Below are 25,737 nucleotides of genomic sequence, written 5' to 3' on the forward strand. Positions count from 1 at the left end.
GTATTTTGTAATTCAATCAAACCTTGTGATGAGCCTCCCCTCCCTGTACCTGATTAACCACAACTTTGTAAGATACAGCAAGTCACACCGTGTTGCTAAACATTGTCACATACAAACACAAGGACAAAGCATCTGCTGGGCTGTTATCTACAGTTTTGCAACATGCAGTGGTCTCAGCATGTTGCTCAGTCCTTGACACACACACACACACACACACACACACACACACAGACAGACAACTGCTGTTCAAACAATTCAATCGTACGTGATATAGTAGTGGGTTATAGAGCATAGACATAAATCCTCACAAAGGAAAGTACCTTTAGTCAATCTGCTTTCAGTGTGAGAGCTTCCCATGTCTGGAAAACTCTGCCATTAGACACAACTGTGATTAATGATGCACTGTCCCTGTAAAAATAAAAACTACTCAAACTGCAATCAACTTTAATGATCTGACATTGTTCAGCGTAATGGAAACAGATTACAATGTTAGACTACATGAACTTTCTTGCTCAAATTCACTGGTGTTACCTAAACAATCAAACCAAGAATCAATAACCATCAGAATACATTATCACAATGTTTCCTTACTCACACCTGAATCACTTTCAGCTTAACTCTCCTATTTCTTTTTCCCCCAGTGGGCAAAAATATAACCCCTCTCATTTCAATGTTTCACCTTCAACCAAACTTTACAACTTTTTCTTGTCTTTCCTCTTCCCACTTATGAAATGTCCAAGACTATAAAAATAACACACACAGCGCCAAAATTATAACATGTGTCAGTCAATCTATAAGAATGAAAAACATTTAGGTGGGCACCACTCTATTGCCATTATTTCTCCGCTTTTCTTTAGAATTTCTGAAATTTAGGCAACTGTCTCCTCTATGATACATTCATTTAAATACGACTCAATTCTCAATACATTATTCCAGCTGATCATTTAGTGAACAGACACCGTCTTTTATCAAAATTTGTTTCGCTATTATTTTGAATTAATTAGTCTTATCAATTTAACCTAAACAATCTATTAAAAAGTTAAATGTATCCCTTCTTTCGATTTGAACCAAACAAGCTATTAAAACGTTCAGTTTATATCTTATACAAACACTAGTGACCATAACTTTCCAGGCAAAACATACAAATAGTTGAATTACAATCAAAAACTCAGAATTTAGTCAGAGCATTGGCTGGGAAACAAACCCGAGCCTCCAGCTTGGAAGGCAGCTATGCTCACCACTATACCACCAACACTATGTGAATGACTAAGATTCTCCGCAAATAAACCTACTTTACAATTGTCCGTATTCGTAAAATCAAGACACGTCACTATCGAGACAATTCCCCCAAAAATAGCTCTAATTTAAAGGTCCAAGCGTTACTTCGGCTATGATTCTCAAAATCTTGCTCCTTTTAATAAAAGTAGATTATGTTTAGTCATGCAACGTATTTCAATTACTTTACTACATCACATTAATCACGCAATGATAATTAATTTGATGGAAACCTTAGGCTTTGTACGACATTATAAATTACATCGAGATTCCCTCTTAATTCACTCTAATTTATGGAAAACAGTTTATTCAATATATCCCGCAACTCCTCTCATACTGGGAAGAAAAAATAAAACATTTTCAGACCTTCAGGGCAGTTTTATTTCAAATGTTGTACCCAGACGGAGATAATCCAAAAAGCATTTTATAGTTCCATCGTTAGGGTAAGATAATCAAAAGTGGACACACTCTAATCAGTTTCTAGAGCTCAATTTCCCAGGTTTTGTAGACTAGTTTAATAGTGCTTAAAACCTCATCTTTATCAAATTATCCATTAAAGATACCAACTCAAAACCTACGTACATCTACGAATGGGTGGTTTAAATTGTATTTAATTATATTCTCAGCATTACTTTATCAAATCTCTAGTAATTGATTATACACACATACAATTTATCACAATTTCAAATATTCACAGAATCCATATAAAACGTAAGAAAATCTTAGGTACTCATACAGAACTTTAAGGATCACCCACACAGGATTGGTCAGATGTTCACACAGAACTGGTCAGATGTTCACCCAGAACATCAGAACATTCTTGAAAGGTTACCCACACAGAGTCAACCTACCCCGCTCACACAGAACGCTCCTACAAATATTACCTAGTGATCCCATAACAAAATACTCACACAGAGTAACCCAGGGCATACCTGGCTAGCACATTTAAAATAATTGGAATTCACCACCTCTGAGAGTCACTTAGACAGTCACACAGACACATAGAATGAGGTCCGTCTTCCAGTAGGGCTTCACCAAGTACCATGTTTCACACAGAACACACAATCATCCTGGCCCCTCACCCCCACAGACCGCACCAATCCCCACTGTGATCAATTCACTGCCAGGACGGCTCTTGGTCGCCCGCAACCGGACAGTGGCAGAGTATCTTTGAGTCCACAAACTCTCAGATTACTCTCCTCTGACTCGGCCTTGCTTACGCCTCCAAGGTGCCCTCCTTACAAAGGAATTCACACTCAGAGTATACGTAACAGAGGCATATTTAAAAACTCGACTTCAAGTGTGTGTGGTTCGCTCACCTCTTTCTTTAAAAAAAACCTCAGTTCGAGATGTGGTATCCACTCGGCTCGCTGCCTCTCAGATCAAAGGTTGGTCCATCTGCTTCGTTCCCGAAGTGTGGTTTCCCTGAGATCCAAAGTTTGAGGGATCCCTCGTGCACAATTTATTTACCTAGATCGTCAGGAACGGTCACCGAGTGAAGATTCACATCCGGTCCGTGATGCCAAATGTCGTGGTAATTACCTGTATTACTAAAAATTGAGAGAGCAAACCACACACAAGTCAGAGTTATATTATAAAGTCCATATTTAATTATATATGAGCTTCACCATAGCCCTGTGACTCTCAGATCAATTCAGTGTCTATAAGTTAATTCTCTGAGAGTGCTTACAAAACAATTCTTAGTATCATTTATAGCCAAGACACACCCCTCTCAACTCACATGACCAATAACAGATCTTAGGAACATTACACAAAGAACCTTTTACTTCAAAGAGGAGTATCCCATAGCTAGATAGCATTAGCTATAAATTATTGTTCAGTTTGCTCTCTTAGACGAGATTCAAATCTAGTTCTTGGTACCACTTAGGACCAAAACATTACCTTATCCAATGGCATATATCAATTGTCAATTCTAGATACCTCCATCCCAAATACACCTCCTCCTGGACAAGCTCAGAAAAGACAGTGAGCCTCTTAGGTCATATACTAGGTCAAGATAAGGGCAACCTCAGAGGGGACATACAATAGTTACAGACACATTCCCATAAGAAGACAAGCCTCCATTCTGTCTTCCTCCCCTTCTGATATGCTTCATAGCATCACATGGTTTAACAGATACATTGACAAATGAAGACAAGCCTGACCTCTCCCCTTTCTGGGCCCCTAGTGACTAAGCCCTGGAGAAGAGAGAGGAAAATGCAACTGCCATCAGTATTATCCAAAAGAAAACATCATAATGACAAATATCTCACATAAGCATTATTATGTAAATAAAACATTTTATTTATCAATGTTACCTAACTAATTCTGATTCAGCCAACGACAATTCACAGCATCCGCCACATGCTGCCACTAACGCCTTTTTGGCATTTGTAATGCCCACACTGTGTCCACCAAACAATATATATTTTTATTGCTTCAACCTCTCCTACAAGAACTTTCATTTCACACTGGGTGAAATGTATTTTTTTTGCGTTTCTGTCGGGATTTGCCATCATTGTCGTCTAGCAGTCAGTATGGATGAATATTAATTAGGGGCGTTTCCCTGACTATTTATAGGCAACTATGGGTGTTAAAAGGGTGGGACAAGACGCTCGCTCGCGTGCGCCAAATTTTGAGCTGATTGTGATTTATAAAGGGAAACCGGGCATAAGCACTTTCTGTTTTGTTCATTTGACGTGAATCCTCCGCACAGTCTTATAAATGAGGCCACTGGTCTTTTGATATTTTTGATATGCCTTTTACAACAGGCTACTTGGGCAGGTAGTCACTCCACTCTACTAATACCATGATATTTCCATAATGATGTTACAGCACCAAGGTTCAGACCAGGGGTGAAGTCGTCTGTCCTTTCTTTATGTCTGCTGCTCTCTCTCCCTTTCTCTTGCTGCATTGCACAAAAATGTACCATGCCAACAATGCCAATTGGCAAATGCAGTTGCTCTGCTGCTCACTTCCAAACCATTTAGGGACACACTGAAAAAAAAGATCAATACAATGGCAGAAGTTGAAAATGAACTAGACTCTAGATCAATCTATTTGTTTGTTTTTGTCCGTAAGGTTTCTTTCATCTGAGAGTCCCAGAGTCCTCTGCAGTGGGTTCTGCTGTGGGAAGGATCAAAGCTCATGACTTGGACATTGGGAAGAACGCAGAAGTAGAGTACAACATCGTACCGGGAGACGGAGGCAACATGTTTGACATCATCACCAATGAACACAATCAGGAAGGAATCCTCATTCTCAAAAGGGTAAGGGTCTTCATCTGTCACGTGATGGCACTTTAAATCAAAGGACAGGATTATAGTAATGGGCTGGAATGGAAAGATTGGAATGTTCCCTTTCAGTGTTCCCTTTCAGTCAGTCCACTTCGGTACAACATACTATGGGTAGTCGCACTCTCACAAGGATTTACACTCGCACCTGACAAGGCCTATCTTGACGATTGGCTGATCGTGGTCACAACAGATGTGTGTCGCCAAGGGTGGGGCACGCTGTGCAAGGGTTACTCAATTTGGGGAGTATGGACGGTGTCACATAGTGCTTGCTATATCAATTACCTGGAACTTCTGACAGTGTACGTATCTCTCAGGCAGCTCTCACAAGTGTGCCCAATTTGACTGCCGCTTGTAGAGAGATTCCCAAAGGCTGGAGCATCACTTCACCAGCTCAGGGCATGCCCACACCAACATGCATTTGTATTCTACTTGTGTGCTGCTATAGCCCCTTGCTTTAGCTACCGTCGTGGAGTTCGGTAAATATTTTCATAAAGAAACTGTTAAAACATACAGGTGCTAAATCAAGGTAACTTACAAAGATGAGGAGCAAGAGAGTGATTGTGATGTAAGGTAGTGTCCACAACCAAATAACCATTGTGGAATCTGAAAAGACAGCCTGATGGTGTACTTACTATGTGGACATGATAAAATAAAGGAATGAGGTGGGTAGATAACTAAATGTCAAAGTAGCAAAGTATTTTTAAACTAAAAATCAGATCTCTTAAATGTTTCGTTCATTTTAGTTCTATTAGAGAATAGATGTACAATAGGCCATAATTGATATTTTGCCCAATAGGTCTGGCACATTCCCACGTTCAAGGAGCTTTTGATTGGGTTATTTTGCCTAAAAACCTTTAGGCAATGGTGGGCCGTCAGAGCCAGCAAGGCCTTCTCTGCTGGCCTAAACATCATCAGAATATATATTTTTTTTAAATATATTTTCCCACAAATATGTATTAAATTATTCCCCAGAGTAAGAGTTATACTCTTCATTTCATAGCTTTCCTCTTGGTTGCACTGCTTCCAGCCCCAGGTTGAGATTTGGAGGGCTGGTCTTTATGTTAGATCTTTTATCCAATCATATTCAGCCATTATGTGTTGCCAGGGGTCTAAAATCTGCCCTCAGGCCTTCAGAATCAACAGTGCAGGCGCTTGTAGCTTAAAGTGAATGGAAATGAAAATTTAGTGTCAACCAATCAGCTTTAGAGTTGGCTATTGTACACCTGCTGGCTGGCTCCAGTGTTACACAGGAGCCAGCTAGCAGGCGTAGTGCGTGCACGTCTTTTGATTTGATTACCAATATTGAGAGGCAGGTCCTTTGGGCAGGTCTATGCAGAACCTCAGAACTAGGAAACTGAATTTGATAAACAAATTAATTTGCGTACTACTAAGCTGTTTTTTCAACCCACAATGGCGGAAGGAGGAGAAGATATCGATTTAGTCGAGGATATAATTATAACGCCATTCTAAGGAGATGTCACCCGATGCCGACGCTAGAGTATGAGTAGGCATACAATTGTATGAGTAGGCATACAATGCATTACATTTTTTATTAAATGTGTATGTATGTTTCGCATTTTATTTAGTTAATATTAAATAGCCTATATATTAACATAATAAAATGGCAAATAGCCTATATTGCAAATTATTTGTTTTCTTTCTTTTATTTTCAGTGAATAGTTATGTGTCTGTATCATCACGGTGAAAATGCTTTGGGTGCGACAATCCGCTGTTTAGTGAACACACTGTATAATTTTTTTGGGGACTTAAAGTTCAAAGTTTGTGGACGAATATTAATATAACTCTGTTGCACTCGACTATGTTCTTGCCCATTAGTTGAACTGTACTGTATTGTATTCCCCTGCAATTCTCTGAATAAAAATGTCAATTTCAAGGTGATGCAACGCCGGGTTATACTGCGTTTCTGTCTAAATGTATAGTGTCTAGAGCCATGGCATCATAATGATGGTAATAAGAGGTGGATTAATTTGGGTGGGACTGTGTAGGACCTCACTGAAGGCCCAGGCCCCAGACCCACGGCACGCCACTGCCTTTAGGCCTACCCATAGAAAAATCAAAGCCTGGCAAGAATGGCCAAAAGGATGTTTAGCATCCCCAGTGGCCCTGCAAGTATGGAGAGGATATTCTCTGATGCTGGTTGGCTCTCTAGGCACCATCACATGAGCCTGAAGCCACAGACTGGCCAAACTCATGTTTCTAAGGCACTAATAAGTCCTTTTTCATTTAATTTCTATTTAATTATGAGTAAGTCACAGCCTATATGGGCAATGTATAGACTATATAATAATTTAATACAACAAAATGTTTTTCTTTTTACATGCTGAGCTCTTTATGTCCCTACCAGCCTCTTGTGTCACACTCACAAATGCTTCACAATTTATTTCTTTGTAGGCTATAACCTTGAAATAATTTAAATAACATAGCCTAATTATTCATTTTCATTTGACACACTGAACTCTATATCAGAGAAGTAGTTGGTAAACCAGGCGAGGCAATCATTTGAGAAACCAAGGCTGTCGAGTCTGCCAATAAGAATGTTGTGATTGACAGAGTCGAAAGCCTTGGTCAGGTCTCTTATCGATGACAGTTATGATGTTGTTTAGAACCTTGAGCGTGGCTGAGGTGCACCCATGAACAGCTCTGAAACCAGATTGCATAGCGGAGAAGGTATGGTGGGATTCAAAAGGGTCAGTAATCTGTTTGTTAACTTGGCTTTCGAAGACCTTAGGAAGACAGGGTAGGATAGATATAGGTCTGTAGAAGTTTGGGTCTAGAGTGTCACCCCCTTTGAAGAGGGGGATGACCGCGGCATATTTCCAATCTTTGGGAATCTCAGACGATACGAAAGAGAGGTTGAACAGGCTAGTAATAGGGGTTGCAATAATTTCGGCAGATAATTTTAGAAAGAGAGGGTCCAGATTGTCTAGCCCGGCTGATTTGTAGAGGTCCAGATTTTGCAGCTCTTTCAGAACATCAGCTATCTGGATTTGGGTAAAGCAGAAATGGTGGGGGCTTTGGCGGGTTGCTGTGGAGGGTGCCGGGCAGTTGACCGGGGTAGGGGTAGCCATGTGGAAAGCATGGCCAGCCGTAGAGAAATGCTTATTGAAATTCTCAATTATAGTGGATTTATCGGTGGTGGCAGTGTTTCCTCTTATTCTCCATGAATTTTTGAGTTAGTATTACAGGATGCAAATTTCTGTTTGAAAAAGCTTGCTTTAGCTTTTCTAACTGCCTGTGGCATCAGTGTGGTAGATGTGTTGTTACCTACCTTTACCACCTGGGGGTGACCTGTCAGGAAGTCCAGGATCCAGTTGCAGAGGAAGGTGTTTAGTCCCAGGGTACTTAGCTTATTGATGAGCTTGGAGGGCACATGGTGTTGAATGCTGAGCTGTCAATGAATAGCATTCTCACATACAGTAGGTGTTCCTTTTGTCTAGGTGGGAAAGGGCAGTGTGGAGTGCAATAGACACTGCATCAACTGTGGATCTGTTGGGGCAGTATGCAAATTGGAGTTGGTCTAGGGTTTCTGGGATGGTGTTCATGTGAGCCATGACCAGCGTTTCAAAGCGATTCATGGCTACAGCCGTGAGTGCTACGGGTCAGCACTCATTTAGGCAGGTTACCTTAGTGTTCTTGGGCACAGGCACTATGGTGGTCTGCTTAAAATATGTTGGTATTACAGACTCAGATAGGGAGAGGTTGAAAATGTCAGTGAAGACACTTGCTAGTTGGTCAGCGCATGCTCGCAGTATACGTCCTAGTAATCCGTCTATGTGTAGACCTTGTGAATGTTGACCTGTCTAAAGGTCTTACTACATTGGCTGCGGAGAGTGTGATCACACAGTCTTCCGGTTCAGCTGGTGCTCTCATATGCGTGTGTCAGTGTTATTTGCCTTGAAGGGAGCATAGAAGTAGTTTAGCTCACCTGGTAGGCTTGTGTCACTGGGTAACTCTCGGCTGTGCTTCCCTTTGTAGTCTGTAATGGTTTGCAGGCCCTGCCACATCCGACGAGCGTCGGCTTTGCGGGATTGAGGGATTTATTTTAAGCTTCCGGGTTAAAGTCCCGCACCTTGAAAGCAGCAGCTCTAGCCTTTAGCTCAGTGCAGATGCTGCCTATAATCCATGGTTTCTGGTCGGGGTATGTACGTACGGTCACTGTGGGGACGACGTCATCAATGCATTTATTGATGAAGCCAATGACAGATGTGGTGTACTCCTCGATGCCATTGGAGGAATCCCGAACGTATTCCAGTCTATGTTAGCAAAACAGTCCTGTAGCTTAGCATCTGCTTCATCTTTGATCACTTTTTTATTGACCAACCACTCAACTCCTCTTACATTCTCTGCCCCACCTGTTTGTCGGGCGGCATGTGCATGTCAATTCCGCCAACATGACGACAGTGGCATACAGTACATCAACAGGCAGGGGGGACTCAGTCCCTCCCCCTCCACATCTTGACTCGCTCCTTGTTGCTGTTGAGCAGTGCACATTTGCTCTCAGACTATGCATGTTCCCATTTGCCTCAACTCCAGTGCAGATCTGCTATCCAGGGGATGGGGCGCTCTTCCACAGAATTGGAGACTACACCCCTACGTGGTTGCCCAGATATGGGAGAGGTTCGGCAGGGCCCCGTTGGGAACTGATGTTCTGGCGCACCAGTGGCCTCAGACCTTCCTTAACGCATTTCCGGCGGTGGTTCTGATTCAGCCCATGTTGGAGATGGTGCGGCGGGAGGGTTTATCATTCATTATTTTGGCTCCCAGTTGATTTTTTAAAATGTTATTGTTTTTAATATCTGTGTTTTTGCATTTACATTGAGTGATTGACTGATGAATCTTATGCTACACAAAGATAAATCATATACATTTGTCTAAACTAATCCAATCATTTTGTCATTATGAAAGCAGAAATTCCAGTGGGCAAATTCCTGGCAGTACTCCAATAGGATTATAATTCTTTTATCTGGGATTTTTGGAAAAGGAAGTGAAATTTTTTAACCCTATTTGCTGGCCTTGTCCCTGTAAACCAGGAATTTCAGGACACTGTATTAGGGTAAAACGATGCCTCAAAATAAGGTCTTAAGGTACACCATATAAACAAAAGTATGTATACACCCCTTTAAATTAGTGGATTCGACTATTTCAGCTACACCCGTTGCTGACAGGTGTATAGAATAGAGCACACAGCCACGCCATCTCCAAAAACAAACATTGGCACTAGAATGGCCTTACTCAATAGCTCAGTGACTTTCAACGGGGCACCATCATAGGACAAGTCAGTTTGTAAATTTCTGCCCTGCTAGAGCTGCCCCGGTCAACTGTAAGGGATGTTATTGTGAATTGGAAACGTCTTGGAGCAACAACGGCTCAACCTCGAAGTGGAAGGCCACACAAGCTCACAGAATGGGACCGAACGGGACTGTGCTGAAGCGCATAGAGCGTAAAAACCATCTGTCTTTGGTTGCAACACTCACTAAAGAGTTCCAAACTGCCTCTGGAAGAAACGCCAGCACAAGAACTGTCGCACACAAGCCTAAGATGCCAAGCGTCAACTAGTGGTGTAAATCTTGCCTCCATTGGACTCTGGAGCAGTGGAAATGCGTTCTCTGAAGTGATGAATCACACTTCGCCATCTTGCAGTCCGACAGACGGATCTGGGTTTGGCGGATACCAGTAGAAGACTACCTGCCCCAATGCATAGAGCCAATTGTAAAGTCTGGTGTAGGAGGATTAATGGTCTAGGGCTGTTTTTCATGGTTCAGCAGACAATGACATTCGAGACGATTCTGTGCTTCCAACTTTGTGGCAAAAGCTTGGAGAAGGCCCTTTCCTTTTTCAGCATGACAATGCCCCGTGCACAAAGTGAGGTCCATGTTGGTTTGTTGGTTGTCTGTTGTTTTCCATTTGGTCATTTTTATTCAATTTGGATCATCGTCATCTAAGAACTGGAATTGTGAGGTGACCAGGGGTTTGAAGAGGGTGGAGGTGACTAGGAAAGGATTTGTTGGCAGGGTGGAGGTGAAAACTCCAACAGGGGTGGGGGCCGTTTCTGGGACTTGGTTGGTGGGTTTGGCGGTGTCTGTGGAAAGGTCTGGGACTGACTCTTCGTTTCTGTTGTCTGGTGGAGAGGACAGGGGGGTGGTGGGTTTGGGATTTGTGTTATTGTGTTAGTGGGTTTGGGGGCGGCAGCCCTTGCCCTGCCAGTGTAAAGAACTGAAGAAGTGGCCCTCTTCCCCGCATAGGTTGCAGGGGCTTATGGAGAGGTAAAATCTGTCTTGCAGATGATGGCTGTGCAGGCTGTGGCCAGATGGCCCAGTTGGCCGCAGTTCCTGCACAGTTTGGGAATGCCATAGTAGTGGACGGAGCCCCTGTTGTTTCCCAGCGTGATGATGCTGGGGGGTGTTGGACTCTGTCTAGCCATTTTCGTGCTTCAGTCCTGACGTTGTCTTCGTCCAGGACCCTCCTAGCTGCTGACTTGAGGGTGGCGAACCTGCTTAACCAAACTTGTACAGTTGAAGTCGGAAGGTTACATACACCTTAGCCAAATTCATTTAACTCAGTTTTTCACAATTCCTGACATTTAATCCTAGTAAAAATGTCCTGTCTTAGGTCGGTTAGAATCACCACTTTATTTTTAGAATGTGAAATGTCAGAATAATAGTAGAGAGAATGATTTATATCAGCTTTTATTTCTTTCATCACATTCCCAGTTGGTCAGAAGTTTACATACACTCAATTAGTATTTGGTAGCTTTTCCTTTAAATTGTTTAACTTTGGTCAAATGTTTTGGGTAGCCTTCCATAAGCTTCCCACAATTTTGTCCCATTCCTACTGACAGAGCTAGTGTAACTGAGTCAGGTTTGTAGGCTTCCTTGCTCGCACACTCTTTTTCAGTTCTGCCCAGAAATGTTCTATGGGATTGAGGTCAGGGCTTTGTGAATGCCACTCCAATACCTTAACTTTGTTGTCCTTAAGCCATTTTGCCACAACTTTGGAAATATGCTTGGGGTCATTGTCCATTTGCAAGACCCATTTGCGACCAAGCTTTAACTTCCTGACTGATGTCTTGAGATGTTGATTCAATATATCCACCTAATTTTCCATCCTCATAATGCCATCTATTTTGTGAAGTGGACCAGTCCCTCCTGCAGCAAAGTACCCCCACAACATGATGCTGCCACCCCCGTGCTTCACAGTTGGGATGGTGTTCTTCGGCTTGCAAGCTTCCCCTTTTTCCACCAAATATAATGATGGTCATTATGGCCAAACAGTTCTATTTTTGTTTCATCAGACCAGAGGACATTTCTCCAAAAAGTACAATCTTTGTCCCCATGTGCAGTTGCAAACCATAGTCTGGCTTTTTTATGGTGGTTTTGGACAGGGGCCTCTTCCTTGCTGAGCGGCCTTTCAGGTTATGTCGATATAGGACTCGTCTTACTGTGGATATAGGTACTTTTGTTCCTTCAGCATCTTCACAAGTTCCTTTGCTACTGTTCTGGGATTGATTTGCACTTTTTAGACCAAAGCACGATCATCTCTAGGAGACAGAACGCTTCTCCTTCCTGAGCGGTGTGATGGCTGCGTGGTCCCATGGTATTATACTTATGCACTATTGTTTGTACAGATGAACGTGGTACCTTCAGGTTTTTGGAAATTGCTCCGAAGGATGATCCAGACTTGTGGAGGTCTACAATTGTTTTTCTGAGGTCTTGAGTTTTTTATTTTTATTTTTCCATGATATCAAGCAAAGAGGCACTGAGTTTGAAGGTAGGCCTTGAAATACATCCACTGGTACACCTCCAATTGATTCAAATGATGTCTATCAGAAGCTTCTAAAGCCATGACGTAATTTTCTGGACTTTTCCAAGCTGTATAAAGGCACAGTCAACTTAGTGTATGTACAATTCTGACCAACTGGATTTGTGATACTGTAAAATAATCTGACTGTAAACAATTGTTGGAAAAATGACTTGTGTCATGCACACAGTAGATGTCCCAACCGACTTGCCAAAACTATAGTTTGATAACAAGACATTTGTGGAGTGGTTGAAAAATGAGTTTTAATGACTCCAGCCTAAGCGTATGTAAACGTCCGACTTAAACTGTTTGTCATAGTCCTGGATCCAATCATCGTGAAACTGTACTGTAACTACTTTGGATTTGTGTGTCGGAAAGGGGGTATGCTTGGAATCTGTTAAACGATGCTGATTCTTTGCACTTTCAGAATTTTGACCAAAACTGGATCTTGAAATGGACGTCAAATGATTCCTGTGGCCCTGGGTGTTTCACCAGGCAGTTCACATCACACTGTACACACAATAAAAAATTATTGTTGTTTATCAACAATGACAAGCCACCGAGGTCTGACAATCTGGATGGAAAATTACTGAGGATAATAGCAGACGATATTGCCACTCCTATTTGCCACATCTTTAATTTAAGTTGACTAGAAAGTGTGTGCCCTCATGCCTGGAGAGAAGCTAAAGTCATTTCTCCACACAAGAGTAGTAAAGCCCCCTTAACAGACCAATTAGCCTGTTGCCAAACCTTAGTAAACTTCTGGAAACAATTGTGTTTGACCAGATACAATGCTATTTCACAGTAAACAAATTGACAACAGACTTTCAGCACGATTATAGGGAAGGATACTCAACAAGCACAGCACTTACACAAATGACTGATGATTGGCTGGGAGAAATTGATACAATAATTGTGGGGGCTTTTAGACTTCAGTGCAGCTTTTGTCCTTATCGATCGTAGTTGCAGCAGGAAAAACGTATGTGTTATGGCTTTACACCCCATAAAATTACTGTGGATAAAGAGTTACTTGTCTAACAACACAGAGGGTGTTCTTTAATAGAAGCCTCTCAAACAAAATCCAGGTAGAATCAGGAATTCTCCAGGGTAGCTGTTGAGGTCCCTTGCTTTTTAAAATATTTACTAGTGACATGCCACTGACTTTGAGTAAAGCCAGAGTGTGTATGTATGCGGATGACTCAACACTATACACGTCAGCTACGACAGAGACTGAAATGACTGCAACACTTTACAAAGAGCTGCAGTTAGTTTCAGAGTGGCTGACAAGGAATAAGTTAGCTCTAAATATTTCTAAAACTAAAAGCATGGTATTTGGGACAAAACATTCACTAAACCCTAAACCTCAACTAAATCTTGTAATAAATCATGTGGAAATTGAGTAAGTTGAGATGAATAAACTGCTTGGAGTAACCCTAGATTGTAAACTGTCATGGTCAAAACATATTGATACAGTAGTAGCTAAGATTGGGAGAAGTCTGTCCATAAAAAAGCAATGCTCTGCCTTCTTAACAACACTATCAACAACAGAACAGGGCAGCACGGCTGGTCCTAGGATGTACACAGAGAGCTAATTTTAATAATATGCATGTCAATCTCTCCTGGCTCAATGTAGAGGAGAGATTGACTTCATCACTGCTGATATTTATGAGAGGTATTGCCATTATGAATAAATCGAGCTGTATGTCTAAACTATTGGCACACAGCTCGGACACCCATGCATATCCCACAAGACATGCCACAAGGGGTCTCTTCACAGTCCCCAAGTCCAGAACAGACATTGGGAGGTGCAAAGTACTACATAGAGCCATGACTACATGGAACTCTATTCCACATCAAGTAACTGATGCAAGCAGTAAAATTAGATTTCAAAAACAGATTAAAAAAACACCCTATGGAACAGCTGAGACAGTGAAGCAACACAAATATAGGCACAGACACATGCACATACATATACACACAATAACATACGCACTATACACATACATACACATGGATTTAGTACTGTTGATATGTGGTAGTGGTGGAGTAGTGGCCTGAGGGCACACAGTGTGTTGTGAAATCTGTGAATGTTTTGCAATGTTTTTAAAATGGTATTAACTGCCTTAGTTTTGCTGGACCCCAGGAAGAGTAGCTGCTGCCTTGGCACCAGCTAATGGGGATCCATAGCAAATACAAATTACTCAAAACTTATGAGGAAACATGTTGCACTATATATATCTGAGTGCAGTTACTTAAAGTGATTTTGTAGTCATTACTCAAACTGATATGGTCACTGTGACCCTGTAAGGGGTCCAGATGTGAGTATTATCAGCTTGAAAATGTTGAATAACGACCCCACTAAACCACACCTACAATAAAATGTCCCAGTGTGCCTAGAGTGAACTGTAGCTCTACCACCCATGACTGTATTTGTTAGTGACAGAGACATAATTGATGAATTAGTTCATATTCAATTATTCACAAAGTGAGTTCCTAGTTTGATGTTAACATTATAATTAAACTCTTTGTGAAAATACATATCTGATGATGTCATGCTTTACTTACTGTTTGAATAGTTTATTATTTATAATAATTATTAATATAATTTTAATGACTTGAAACTTAAATGAATTTTGGAAAATTCAATAATAAAAAAATATATATAAAAATTGACCTTTAACTCTAATACAGTGGCCTGAAACAGGCCTGTGAGTATGTGTTTAAAAAACTTGGTAGAATGATTTGGAGGAATCTTCCAACATGGACTTCTGGAAAACCTGGGAAATTTGCCAAAATGCTGCATGCCTAACTGCAAGTCACTTTATGCTGGTTTGTAAAACAATAATATATGTTATTTAACTTTGTGTAGCATAAGATTAACCAATCAATTACTCAATAGGCATGCAAAAACTTTTTTTTTTTTACAATTCCAAAAATTCCTTAAAATCTACCTGGGAAAAAAAGTTAATTTGTTATCTGTTAAAAAATGTAATTGATGTGACTTCTCATTTAGTTTGGAGTCAGTACCACATACACATTTTAAGAAATATTGACTTTACAATGACTTTGAGTTCAACTTACTAGATGTATTTGAGTTAACTAAAGTCGATGTCCATAACTCCTGACAAAATCTAATTAGTATAAAATTAAATCCCAATAAAAATCTGTCAGTCTAAAATAGAGATATATGAAAGGTGACAGATCTAGAGCGGTGTTTGTCAGACCAAGAGACATCTGAAAATTGGCCTTCTCACAAAATCATCTGTAGCATTGCTCTAGGATGCCCATAGGCCTCACAATATTCGTCTGAAGGTCCCCCGGTACCAGTTGAAAAAATGTATGGGAGTATATATGGAGACTGGTTAGTGCCAAAATTAAGGGGTTAAATACACATAAAAAAATAAAAAATCTTGATCTTTCTTATATCTCTCAGATATTGAACAGACACTCAGAACAAACTTAATTTTGACATGTTGTTCCATGTAGTGAATATGTTATTCAATGCATTTGTATGGGCTAATAGTAAAGGATTTTTTTAAATAATATTTTTGGGGATTCTTCAAAGGGTCTTAAAATTCAAAATCAAATAGCTAAATAATCATTGGTATGACCTTCTTAAAACAATTCCATAGCTTAGGCAGGGCTTAGACTCGTATGGGTTAAAAATGCCTTGGGGTTTACAGTGTATGAGCTGTCCTCCTCTTACCAGCCTCCATGGCTTCAGTCACATGAGCTTGTAAACTCATTAGTATCAGTCCTCCAGGGGATTGGGTATACAGTCTTTTATGACTTAAATACCTTGCAGAAACTCTCCCTTTGGCTCTGCAGGATTGGAAGGCTGAAAAGTCTTTGTTAAACAGAGACTTTGCCACCAAAAAGTTCAACATCAAACAATAGACACTGGGACAATATATTTCAACATCCAAATGTTGGGAATGATGAGAGATGGAATATGGAAATTTTTATGATAATAATTTATCAGAAAGATGCTCTAATGGAAATATTGTAACTTTAAGAGCTTTCACACGGTATACAGTGCCTTGCGAAAGTATTCGGCCCCCTTGAACTTTGCAACCTTTTGCCACATTTCAGGCTTCAAACATAAAGATATAAAACTGTATTTTTTTGTGAAGAATCAACAACAAGTGGGACACAATCATGAAGTGGAACGACATTTATTGGATATTTCTAACTTTTTTAACAAATCAAAAACTGAAAAATTGGGCATGCAAAATTATTCAGCCCCTTTACTTTCAGTGCAGCAAACTCTCTCCAGAAGTTCAGTGAGGATCTCTGAATGATCCAATGTTGACCTAAATGACTAATGATGATAAATACAATCCACCTGTGTGTAATCAAGTCTCCGTATAAATGCACCTGCACTGTGATAGTCTCAGAGGTCCGTTAAAAGCGCAGAGAGCATCATGAAGAACAAGGAACACACCAGGCAGGTCCGAGATACTGTTGCGAAGAAGTTTTCTTTTTCGATACAAAAGATTTCCCAAGCTTTAAACATCCCAAGGAGCACTGTGCAAGCGATAATATTGAAATGGAAGGAGTATCAGACCACTGCAAATCTACCAAGACCTGGCCGTCCCTCTAAACTTTCAGCTCAAACAAGGAGAAGACTGATCAGAGATGCAGCCAAGAGGCCCATGATCACTCTGGATGAACTGCAGAGATCTACAGCTGAGGTGGGAGACTCTGTCCATAGGACAACAATCAGTCGTATATTGCACAAATCTGGCCTTTATGGAAGAGTGGCAAGAAGAAAGCCATTTCTTAAAGATATCCATAAAAAGTGTCGTTTAAAGTTTGCCACAAGCCACCTGGGAGACACACCAAACATGTGGAAGAAGGTGCTCTGGTCAGATGAAACCAAAATTGAACTTTTTGACAACAATGCAAAACGTTTGGTTTGGCGTAAAAGCAACACAGCTCATCACCCTGAACACAACATCCCCACTGTCAAACATGGTGGTGGCAGCATCATGGTTTGTGCCTGCTTTTCTTCAGCAGGGACAGGGAAGATGGGAAGATGGATGGAGCCAAATACAGGACCATTCTGGAAGAAAACCTGATGGAGTCTGCAAAAGACCTGAGACTGGGACGGAGATTTGTCTTCCAACAAGACAATGATCCAAAACATAAAGCAAAATCTACAATGGAATGGTTGAAAAATTAACATATCCAGGTGTTAGAATGGCCAGCATTCTTACATAGGTATTCCTCTTGTCCAGATGGGATAGGGCAATGTACAGTGTGATGGCGATTCCATCTTCTGTGGACCTATTGAAAATTGCAAATTGAAGAAAACGGAAGTGGGTCTAGGGTGTCAGGTCAGGTGGAGGTGATTTGATCCTTGACTAGTCTCTCAAAGTACTTCAGGATGAAAGAAGTGAGTGCTACGGGGCGATAGTCCACAGCCCTTGATAGCGGGCCGCGTCGGTGGCACTGTATTATCCTCAAAGCGGGCAAAGAAGGTGTTTAGTTTGTCATGAAGCAAGACGTCAGTGTTCGTGACGTGGCTGGTTTTTCTTTTGTAGTCCGTGATTGTCTGTAGACCCTGCCACATACTGTATATACTTTCATTAATTTCTTCAACTGGAACCTTCAAACGAGTCTTGTGTGGCCTGTGGGCGTCCTAGAGAAAAACCAACATGTTCATGTTCGCGAGAGACCTTTCCACAAAGGGGTCATATTAGTTTTTCATGGATGTCTCATAGTCTGACAAACATTGCTCTTGAGCTGTCACCTTTCACGGCATATGCGGAAGTACGACATCGGCGAATGTGGTATATTGAGACACATCCAATGCATAAAAGACACAGATATATCTAGTTTAAACTGATTTTTAAGGGGATTAAAACAAAAATGATAATTAGATTTCCCCGGTGGCACAGATATCGACATTAGGGGGTAAAAATATATACAATACCAGTCAAATGTTTGGACACACCTACTTTATCGCTATTTTCTACATTGTGGAATAGTGAAGAAATCACAACTCTGAAATAACACATGGAATCATATTAGACTTTAGATTCTTCAAAAGAGCCACCCTTTGCCTTGATGACAGCTTTGCACACTCTTGACATTATCTCAACCAGCTTCACCTGGAATGCTTTTCCAACAGTCTTGAAGGAGTTCACACATATGCTGAGCACTTGTTGGATGCTTTTGCTTCACTCTGCAGTCCAACTCATCCCAAACCATCTCAATTGGTTTGAAGTTGGGTAATTGTGGAGGCCAGGTCATCTGATGCAGCCCTCCATCAACCTCCTTCTTGGTCAAATACCTCTTACACAGCCTAGATGTTTGTTGGATCATTGTCCTGTAGAAATAGGAATGATAGTCCCACTAAGCGCAAACCAGATGGGATGTCATATCGCTGCAGAATGCTGTGGTAGTCATGCTGGTTGTGTGACTTGAATTCTAAATTAATCACAAACAGTGTCACCAGTAAAACACCATCACATCTCCTCTTCCATGCTGCACGGTGGGATCCACTCATGCGGTTGTCATCCGGTCACCTACTCTGCGTCTCACAAAGACACGGCGGTTGGAACCAAAAATCCCACATTTGGACTCAGCAGACCAAAGGACAGATTTCCACCGGTAGAATGTCCCTTGCTCGTGTTTCTTGGCCCAAGCAAGTCTCTTCATATTACTGGTGTCATTTAGTAGTTGTTTCTTTGCAACAATTTGACCATGAAGGCCTGATTCATGTAGTCTCCTCTGAACAGTTGATGTTGAGATGTGTCTGTTACTTGACCTCTGTGAAGCATTTATTTGGCCAGCAATTTCTGAGGCTGGTAACTCTAATGAACTTATCCTCTGCAGCAGAGGTAACTCTGGCTCTTCCTTTCCTGTGGCGGTCCTCATGAGAGCCAGTTTCATCATAGAGCTTGAAGAATAATTTGAAGAAACTTTCAAAGTTCTTGAAATGTTCCCGATTTACTTACCTTCATGTTTAAAAGTAATGATGGACTGTCGTTTCTCTTTGCTTTTTTGAGCTGTTCTTGCCATAATATGGACTTGGTCATTTACCAAATAGGGCTATCTTCTGTTTACCAACCTTACCTTGTCACAACACAACTGACTGGCTCAAATGCATTAAGAATGAAATAAATTCCACAAGTTAACTTTTAACAAGGCACACCTGTGAATTGAAATTAATTCCATGTTGACTACCTTTTGAAGCTGGTTGAGAGAATGCCAAGAGTGTACAAAGCTGTCATCAAGGCAAAGTATAACATATTTTTATTAGTTTAATAACACTTTTTTGGTTACTACGTGATTCCATATGTGTTATTTCATAGTTATGATGTCTTCACTATTATTCTGCAATGTAGAAAATAGTAAAAATAAAGAAAAACCCTTGAATGAGTAGGCGTGTCCAAATGTTTTACCCGTACTGTTTATGATGCATAAATCAGCGAAAGAGAGAAGAATTACACAAATCTCATGTCATACCTTTGTGCCAGACTTAAATATAACAAGACTCATAAATGCCACACAACCAAGTGCTTTTAAGAATTTAAATTGTGCAGTTCAGACAAAACTCTTATATTTGCAGCAGCTCTCTTGTTGTAGTATTTCAGAGGTATTTCCCTTGAAGCACAATAGTGGCTGCTTCATGTACAAATGTGCAAAATCAACTTTTGTGACAAATAGTTTTAAGGAATATACTGTATACCTAAAAAAAGCTTTCTTCAAAACTTCTGAGTTGGGAAAATCCAGATTTTCTTTTATAAAGTTCAAAAGAATAAGAGTACCTAAACCCATGCAGACATGGCAAATTGGTGTCATTCATTGCTTCCTGTTTTTTTTATCCGTGCCTTTCAGGTGATGTATGCAAATGTAACTGAATTTGATACTTTGGGGAATCACAAATCCTTCAGTTTTTCCTCTGGATTAAATTGGGTTTTTATTGCCTCCACCACAGGTTGGTGTACTCCTTTTATCCTAAACAATATGCAGGGAAATGTGTATGCAGAGTGCATATTCTGCATAGTTTGTGTCTGTGCGCGCATGGCTGCGTGTGTGTGTGTGTGTTTGTGTGCGTGTGCGCGTGTGTATTGTTAATGTATGAGTGGATCGTAGATATATAGATATATAGATAGCACCAACTGGTGATCACCCCTGCTCCCTCCCTCCCCTCTGACTGACCGTCAGATGCAGGCCATCAGTCCAGTAAAAAAAAGAAGCTAATTATTATGCTCACTCAGCTGTGCCTCACAAGTAATACAACAAAATGATATTTTACCAGTGTGTTCATATACCTACATTTTTTAAATATAATTTGAAAATGGTCTGAGAAGAACTACATTGGCAGGGAAATTGAAGCATAGCCAATATCACTGATATTGTATTGGGCCTATAGCATACGGCACAAACTTCATTGCTACAGAACTGTTTCTAATTAGTTCATGTTGAATAAGCTTACGTCTTTTAAATCGTGTCTAAAAAAAATCTGAGCAGTAGATCCTGGCTTGCATTTTGACTCAGAATGTGATCTTGACTCAGAAAAGGTCGGTGACCACTGCAGTAGATCCTTGAAACTGAACTGACTTGCTCCAATTGTGAATAAGGGAATTATAAACAAGACAGGCCCAGATTATGATGTAAATGAGGACATTTCTTTGTTTACGTCGTAAAAACCACAGATTGATGGGCCAGGGATTCCTTTCCATCGTATCTCTCCTCTATTGTTTTACCTCCTGTGCTTGATACGGTGCCATCACAACAGTGGAACAGTGTGATGTATTCCCCTCGCAGGGAGGCGACTGCACAAAGCTACCATCCATGGGAGACATCTTTGAGCCACTCACACTGGATCCCCCCACAGTGTAATTGTCTAAACGTTCCTTGACCCATCTCTGGGACACAGTGGGGTATGAGTAGAAGGGTCTGAAAGGGGTGTAAGAGGGAGATGGAGTCTTTATGAGTTCTTGACGGTGTTACTTCAGAATGCTGACCCGCCTACACACAGTCTTAGAATGGATCGCTGTCCGTCCCTAGAGAGGTGTGTGCAAATAGGCCCTTGTTTGAATCTCTCCCCCTCTCTCTACTACCTCTCTCTTTGTCTCTATCCCTCACTCGCTTTCTTTCCTCTCTCATTGCCCCCACAGCAGTGGGTAGAGGGCAGAGAAACCCAGAAGCAGCAGCTCTGCACACAGTTTGGCAGACCCCAAATCAGGGGCTCAGTGAGGTTTGTTGTATGATAAGAGGATCAGGCAGGGTAACGGGTTCAGGGGATAATCATCGGCTTCCCAGTCTACCCATACAGTAACATGCAGGGTGAGGCGTGGAGGGATAAGGACATACGCATGCAGTGGTAGACATCCCTTCTGAAAAAAAAAAGATTACCAGAGACAATAGACAGACGCCACAGTAGAGGAATCCCCAGTCCCAGTAAGAGATGTATGCACACCACATGCTTGGAGACACACACTCACACTTGCCTGAATATGCACAAGCAGAGGCACACTTACATGCAGGAAAGCATACACACACACATAAACAAACCTACACACTTGCCCAAAGAATGAATGAGGGAGAGAGAAAAATGAAAGAGGGAGAAAGAAAAAATGGCCCATGCATGATACAGTACATCCTTGGGTTGTGATGGTAAGAGGCTTGTAGTCAGATTAGTGTGTTTGTGGTGCATTTGTCTGCTCGCGTGTTCATTCGCTTCCTCTAGTCTTCCTTTAAGCGTATGTGGGGGGAAATGACTGGACTGCCGATATGTGTAATTGAAATCTACTAAGCCTGGAGGAATGGTATTGTTTAGCGGAAACATGTGTGGCATAAACCATGTTGTCTCTCATTTAGAAACACTCTTTATCCCGCAAGCCAACCAGAACAGTAGGATATGACGAGTACCAAACTAGTGCAGCAAAAAATGTGAGGTTCTACTTTCCTCATGACTACTAGTATCACACATTCAAAAAGTGCGCAAAAAGGATCGTCAAGGGTTCTTTGGGAAGGGTGCGTCTATGTAAAAAACATACTAACCCAAATAACCCTTTTAGCCATTAAATGGTTCTTTGTCGTTCAGAAAAGGGTTACTTCCTCTTTTAGTAATAATAAAAATGTATGGCAACAGCTCATTATAATATTTGGCCGAGGTTTGTGCACGGCTCTTTTTGTGGATGAGTGAGTGAGAATGTCTTTCCAGTTTTAACACATTTTTTGTATTATGCGATATTGACAATGATTATGGCCAGTGACAGTGTTTTGTGAAAGTCTGCTGTACGGCCTTATGTTGAGAACTGTTGTGACAATCAGTTCTTCTCAATTGTCTTGTATAGACCCTCACCCTTTTTCAACTTTTCAATGAACATGATACAACTTAAGGATTTTTAACAATATAATATGGCTATCAAGAAAAAAAACATTTTTTTTTTTCAAAGGTAGAACCTTTGAGATTGTAGAACCATTCTCCAATACGGTTCTATACAGAACCTTTAAAAATGGTTCCTTAAAGCACCAAAAAAAGGCTTATAACCATAGTGGAACCCTTTTTGGTACTATATAGAACCTTATTGTATTACTTATTCTTATCATCTTAGGAATGGGTTATTTATAGCACCATAAAGGTTCCATTTACAACTGTATGAGCAGGGTTCTATACAGCACCAAAAAGGGATCTGAAGAACCATCATTCATTCTTCCCAAAGAACCCTTATTTGGCACTATATAGAACCTTTTGTTTTTAATATGTACAATATCACATTAACCCTACGGCACCGTGAGAGATGCATTTAGCTACACAATAAAATAACAAAGCACTGCAATTTTCAAACACAAAGCACGGAGCACAATGAACAGCAAAACAGCAATATTGATTTAATAATTTGAAGAATGAACTGAAATGATTCCTTTAACTTGCCTCCAATTTTTCTTTTCAAAGTCAGAACCATTGTCAGTATTAAGCTAGTCTAGTGGACCTTTTATATCCCAGTCAGTCGTCATCAATTAAGCACTTCATTTAGCAAAAGCCAGACAGTCTCATTTCTCTATCAGAAATGTAATTACTGGAATTTTTGAACATTAAATTATCTGAGAGCCTCTAAACCATTGGCACTTCTTGGGTCCTGATGAGTTACTACTGGGCTCTAAAAAGGTAATGGTCAGAGCTAAGTGCTAAGACGGCAGCACCATCTTCAGTGGAGAAGATGTGAAAAGTATGAGCCTGCTTGTCACATTGCCACCCATTGGGAACTTCAGAAGCAATGGCTTCCAGTAAGCTTTTCAACATTTATTTAAGATCAAAGTCCTTGAAAGTACAAAACCAACTAAACCCAAAAGTGATGAAAATAAAACATACATGTGTTTCTGTAACTCTATACTGTGTATACTGTGTATACTGTGTATCTGTTTCTCTATACTGTGTATCACTGTTAGAAAAAGTGAGCTGATGGATATATAGCATATAAGGAGGGACCTTTACTGACATACCATGCTGAAACAGAGAGAACAGTCTTAGAACTAAAAGAAGTGGTTTGAACTGGATGTTACACTAGGAGGTGAGGGGAGTTATTTTGGGCCTTGGTGTGCAAGGCACCCATGGAGGAGGATGTGGAGGAGGAAGGCAAAGAAGATGCCACAGATCAGCAGGAGATACAGGTGGCCCAACATAGACATAGCACCTTCATCAAACCTTAAAAGTGTGCGTGTGTGTGTGTGTGTGCGTGCGCGTGCGCTAATGAGTGTGTGCATGAGGGTATAGAAAGAGAGAGCGAGAGAAGGGGAAATTAAGAAGACAAGGGGCAATGCACTCAGGATGGAGTGGTGGTTTCTCTTTGGTGGTCTGGAGGAGGTGTGAATGTGGAGGGGGGAATAGATTAGAGTTGTGTGTCAGTGCTCATCTCTCAGCCAAACCCTGTCCTAGCTAATGTGAGGAGTCTCTCACAGGCACTGATTCCACTCCGCTGTAGGCTCAGCTCACTGCAGTGTGGACAGCTAGGCATGACTTCTGCTAGGCTGCTAGCTGGCTGGCAGGTCTTTCAGACCAACACCACATCACTGTGTCTGCATCCCAAATTGCACCCTATTCCAGATACAACCCACTACTTTGGCGAGATCCCTATGTGTCATGGTCAATAGTAGTGTACACTTAAGGGAATAGGGACGCAGTCTCATACCGACACCACATCACTGTGAGAAGGCTGTATGGAGGGAAGAGCAGTGAGAGAGCCAAGGACAATGACCAGTGTGACTGACGGTAGGACAATAAAGTGAACAGCCTCTTTATCTCAGCAGTGTGAGGCCACCAAATTCAATGGAACATCAAGGCACTCTCCCGGGACGTAAATGATCCCCTTACCCATGCTCAATTGACCGGTGATGTCATGGGAGGAGACGGAGGGCTAATGCTAGTCTGACACCCCCATGATGGGGTGAAATTTGTCAAGCTGTCAGTCAGTCAATGGCTGAGTTGACCCTGTGAAAAACACCACCCATCTCCAAACGGCTATAGGACCGGCCCTCATCCACTGACCCATTTATTATACATACTGCAATGATTCAACTGATCTGGGATCAGCAGGAGACCCTGTTCCTTTGCCTTTCCTGCAATTATTGTTGTTGTTGATTATGAAAATCACTGTAAAACACACAAGTGGAATTAAAAATGGTGTTGTGATGTTGTGTTGACAGCCCTGTTTGGCTGTGATTTTCTCTCATCGAGGCTGAAGTCATGTGAAGCTAAAGGAAGTTAATGCTTCATGAATGACATTGTACTACATACATAATACTAAATGGGATTTATGACTCAGCCACTTATGAAAGATTTAACAGGAAGAATTGCTCAATTTTACACCTGCATTCATCTTCAGGCTTGGTTGTTGTTCTGGCAGTTGTGTTATCAACACAGTTGTGTTGATAATTAGCTGTTGTGATGAAGTGTCATAATGCAACAATTATTCTGTAGAAAAACAGGTTTATATTTATCTCAGGGTGTTAGCATGAGATTGGACACCCTGGTTAGAGGGCTGGGAGGGGGAGGAAGGGAAGTAAGGAGGTTAGGGAGGGAGGGAAGTAGGGAGGGAGGCAGGGTAGGGGGAGGTGAGGTGAGGAGGTTAAGGAGGGAGGGAGGGAGGGAGGGATGGATAAATGGGGAAAGAGGTAACAGGGGGACAGAGGTTGTTGAAAGATCTGTTATTGTAATATTGAACTCAACACAAACAAATGGAGAACCTATTAAAAATGTATCATCCTGCTTCCGCTTCCAAAATAAAGCACCAGGGAGTAGCTAGGCTGAGAAATGCCTGCATAAAAAAATTTCATGCGCTCAGGGAGGTAGATCAGAGGGAGAAGCCAAAAGCAGCCCCCAAGTCAA

At 41.2% G+C, this 25,737-nt stretch overlaps 1 protein-coding gene across 1 annotated transcript in view; it reads left to right on the forward strand.

Moving 5' to 3' along the window:
* LOC109909555 (cadherin-12-like) overlaps positions 1 to 25,737 on the forward strand; it is a 194,997-nt gene that overhangs the window by 128,948 nt on the left and 40,312 nt on the right. Inside the window, exon 6 of the mRNA XM_020508572.2 lies at positions 4,357 to 4,544. Coding sequence (XP_020364161.1) covers positions 4,357 to 4,544 — 188 coding nt within the window. The remainder of the gene's footprint in view (positions 1 to 4,356; positions 4,545 to 25,737) is intronic.

This window comes from Oncorhynchus kisutch, linkage group LG18 (genome assembly GCF_002021735.2).
Source record: "Oncorhynchus kisutch isolate 150728-3 linkage group LG18, Okis_V2, whole genome shotgun sequence".
Taxonomy (NCBI): Eukaryota; Metazoa; Chordata; class Actinopteri; order Salmoniformes; family Salmonidae; genus Oncorhynchus; species Oncorhynchus kisutch.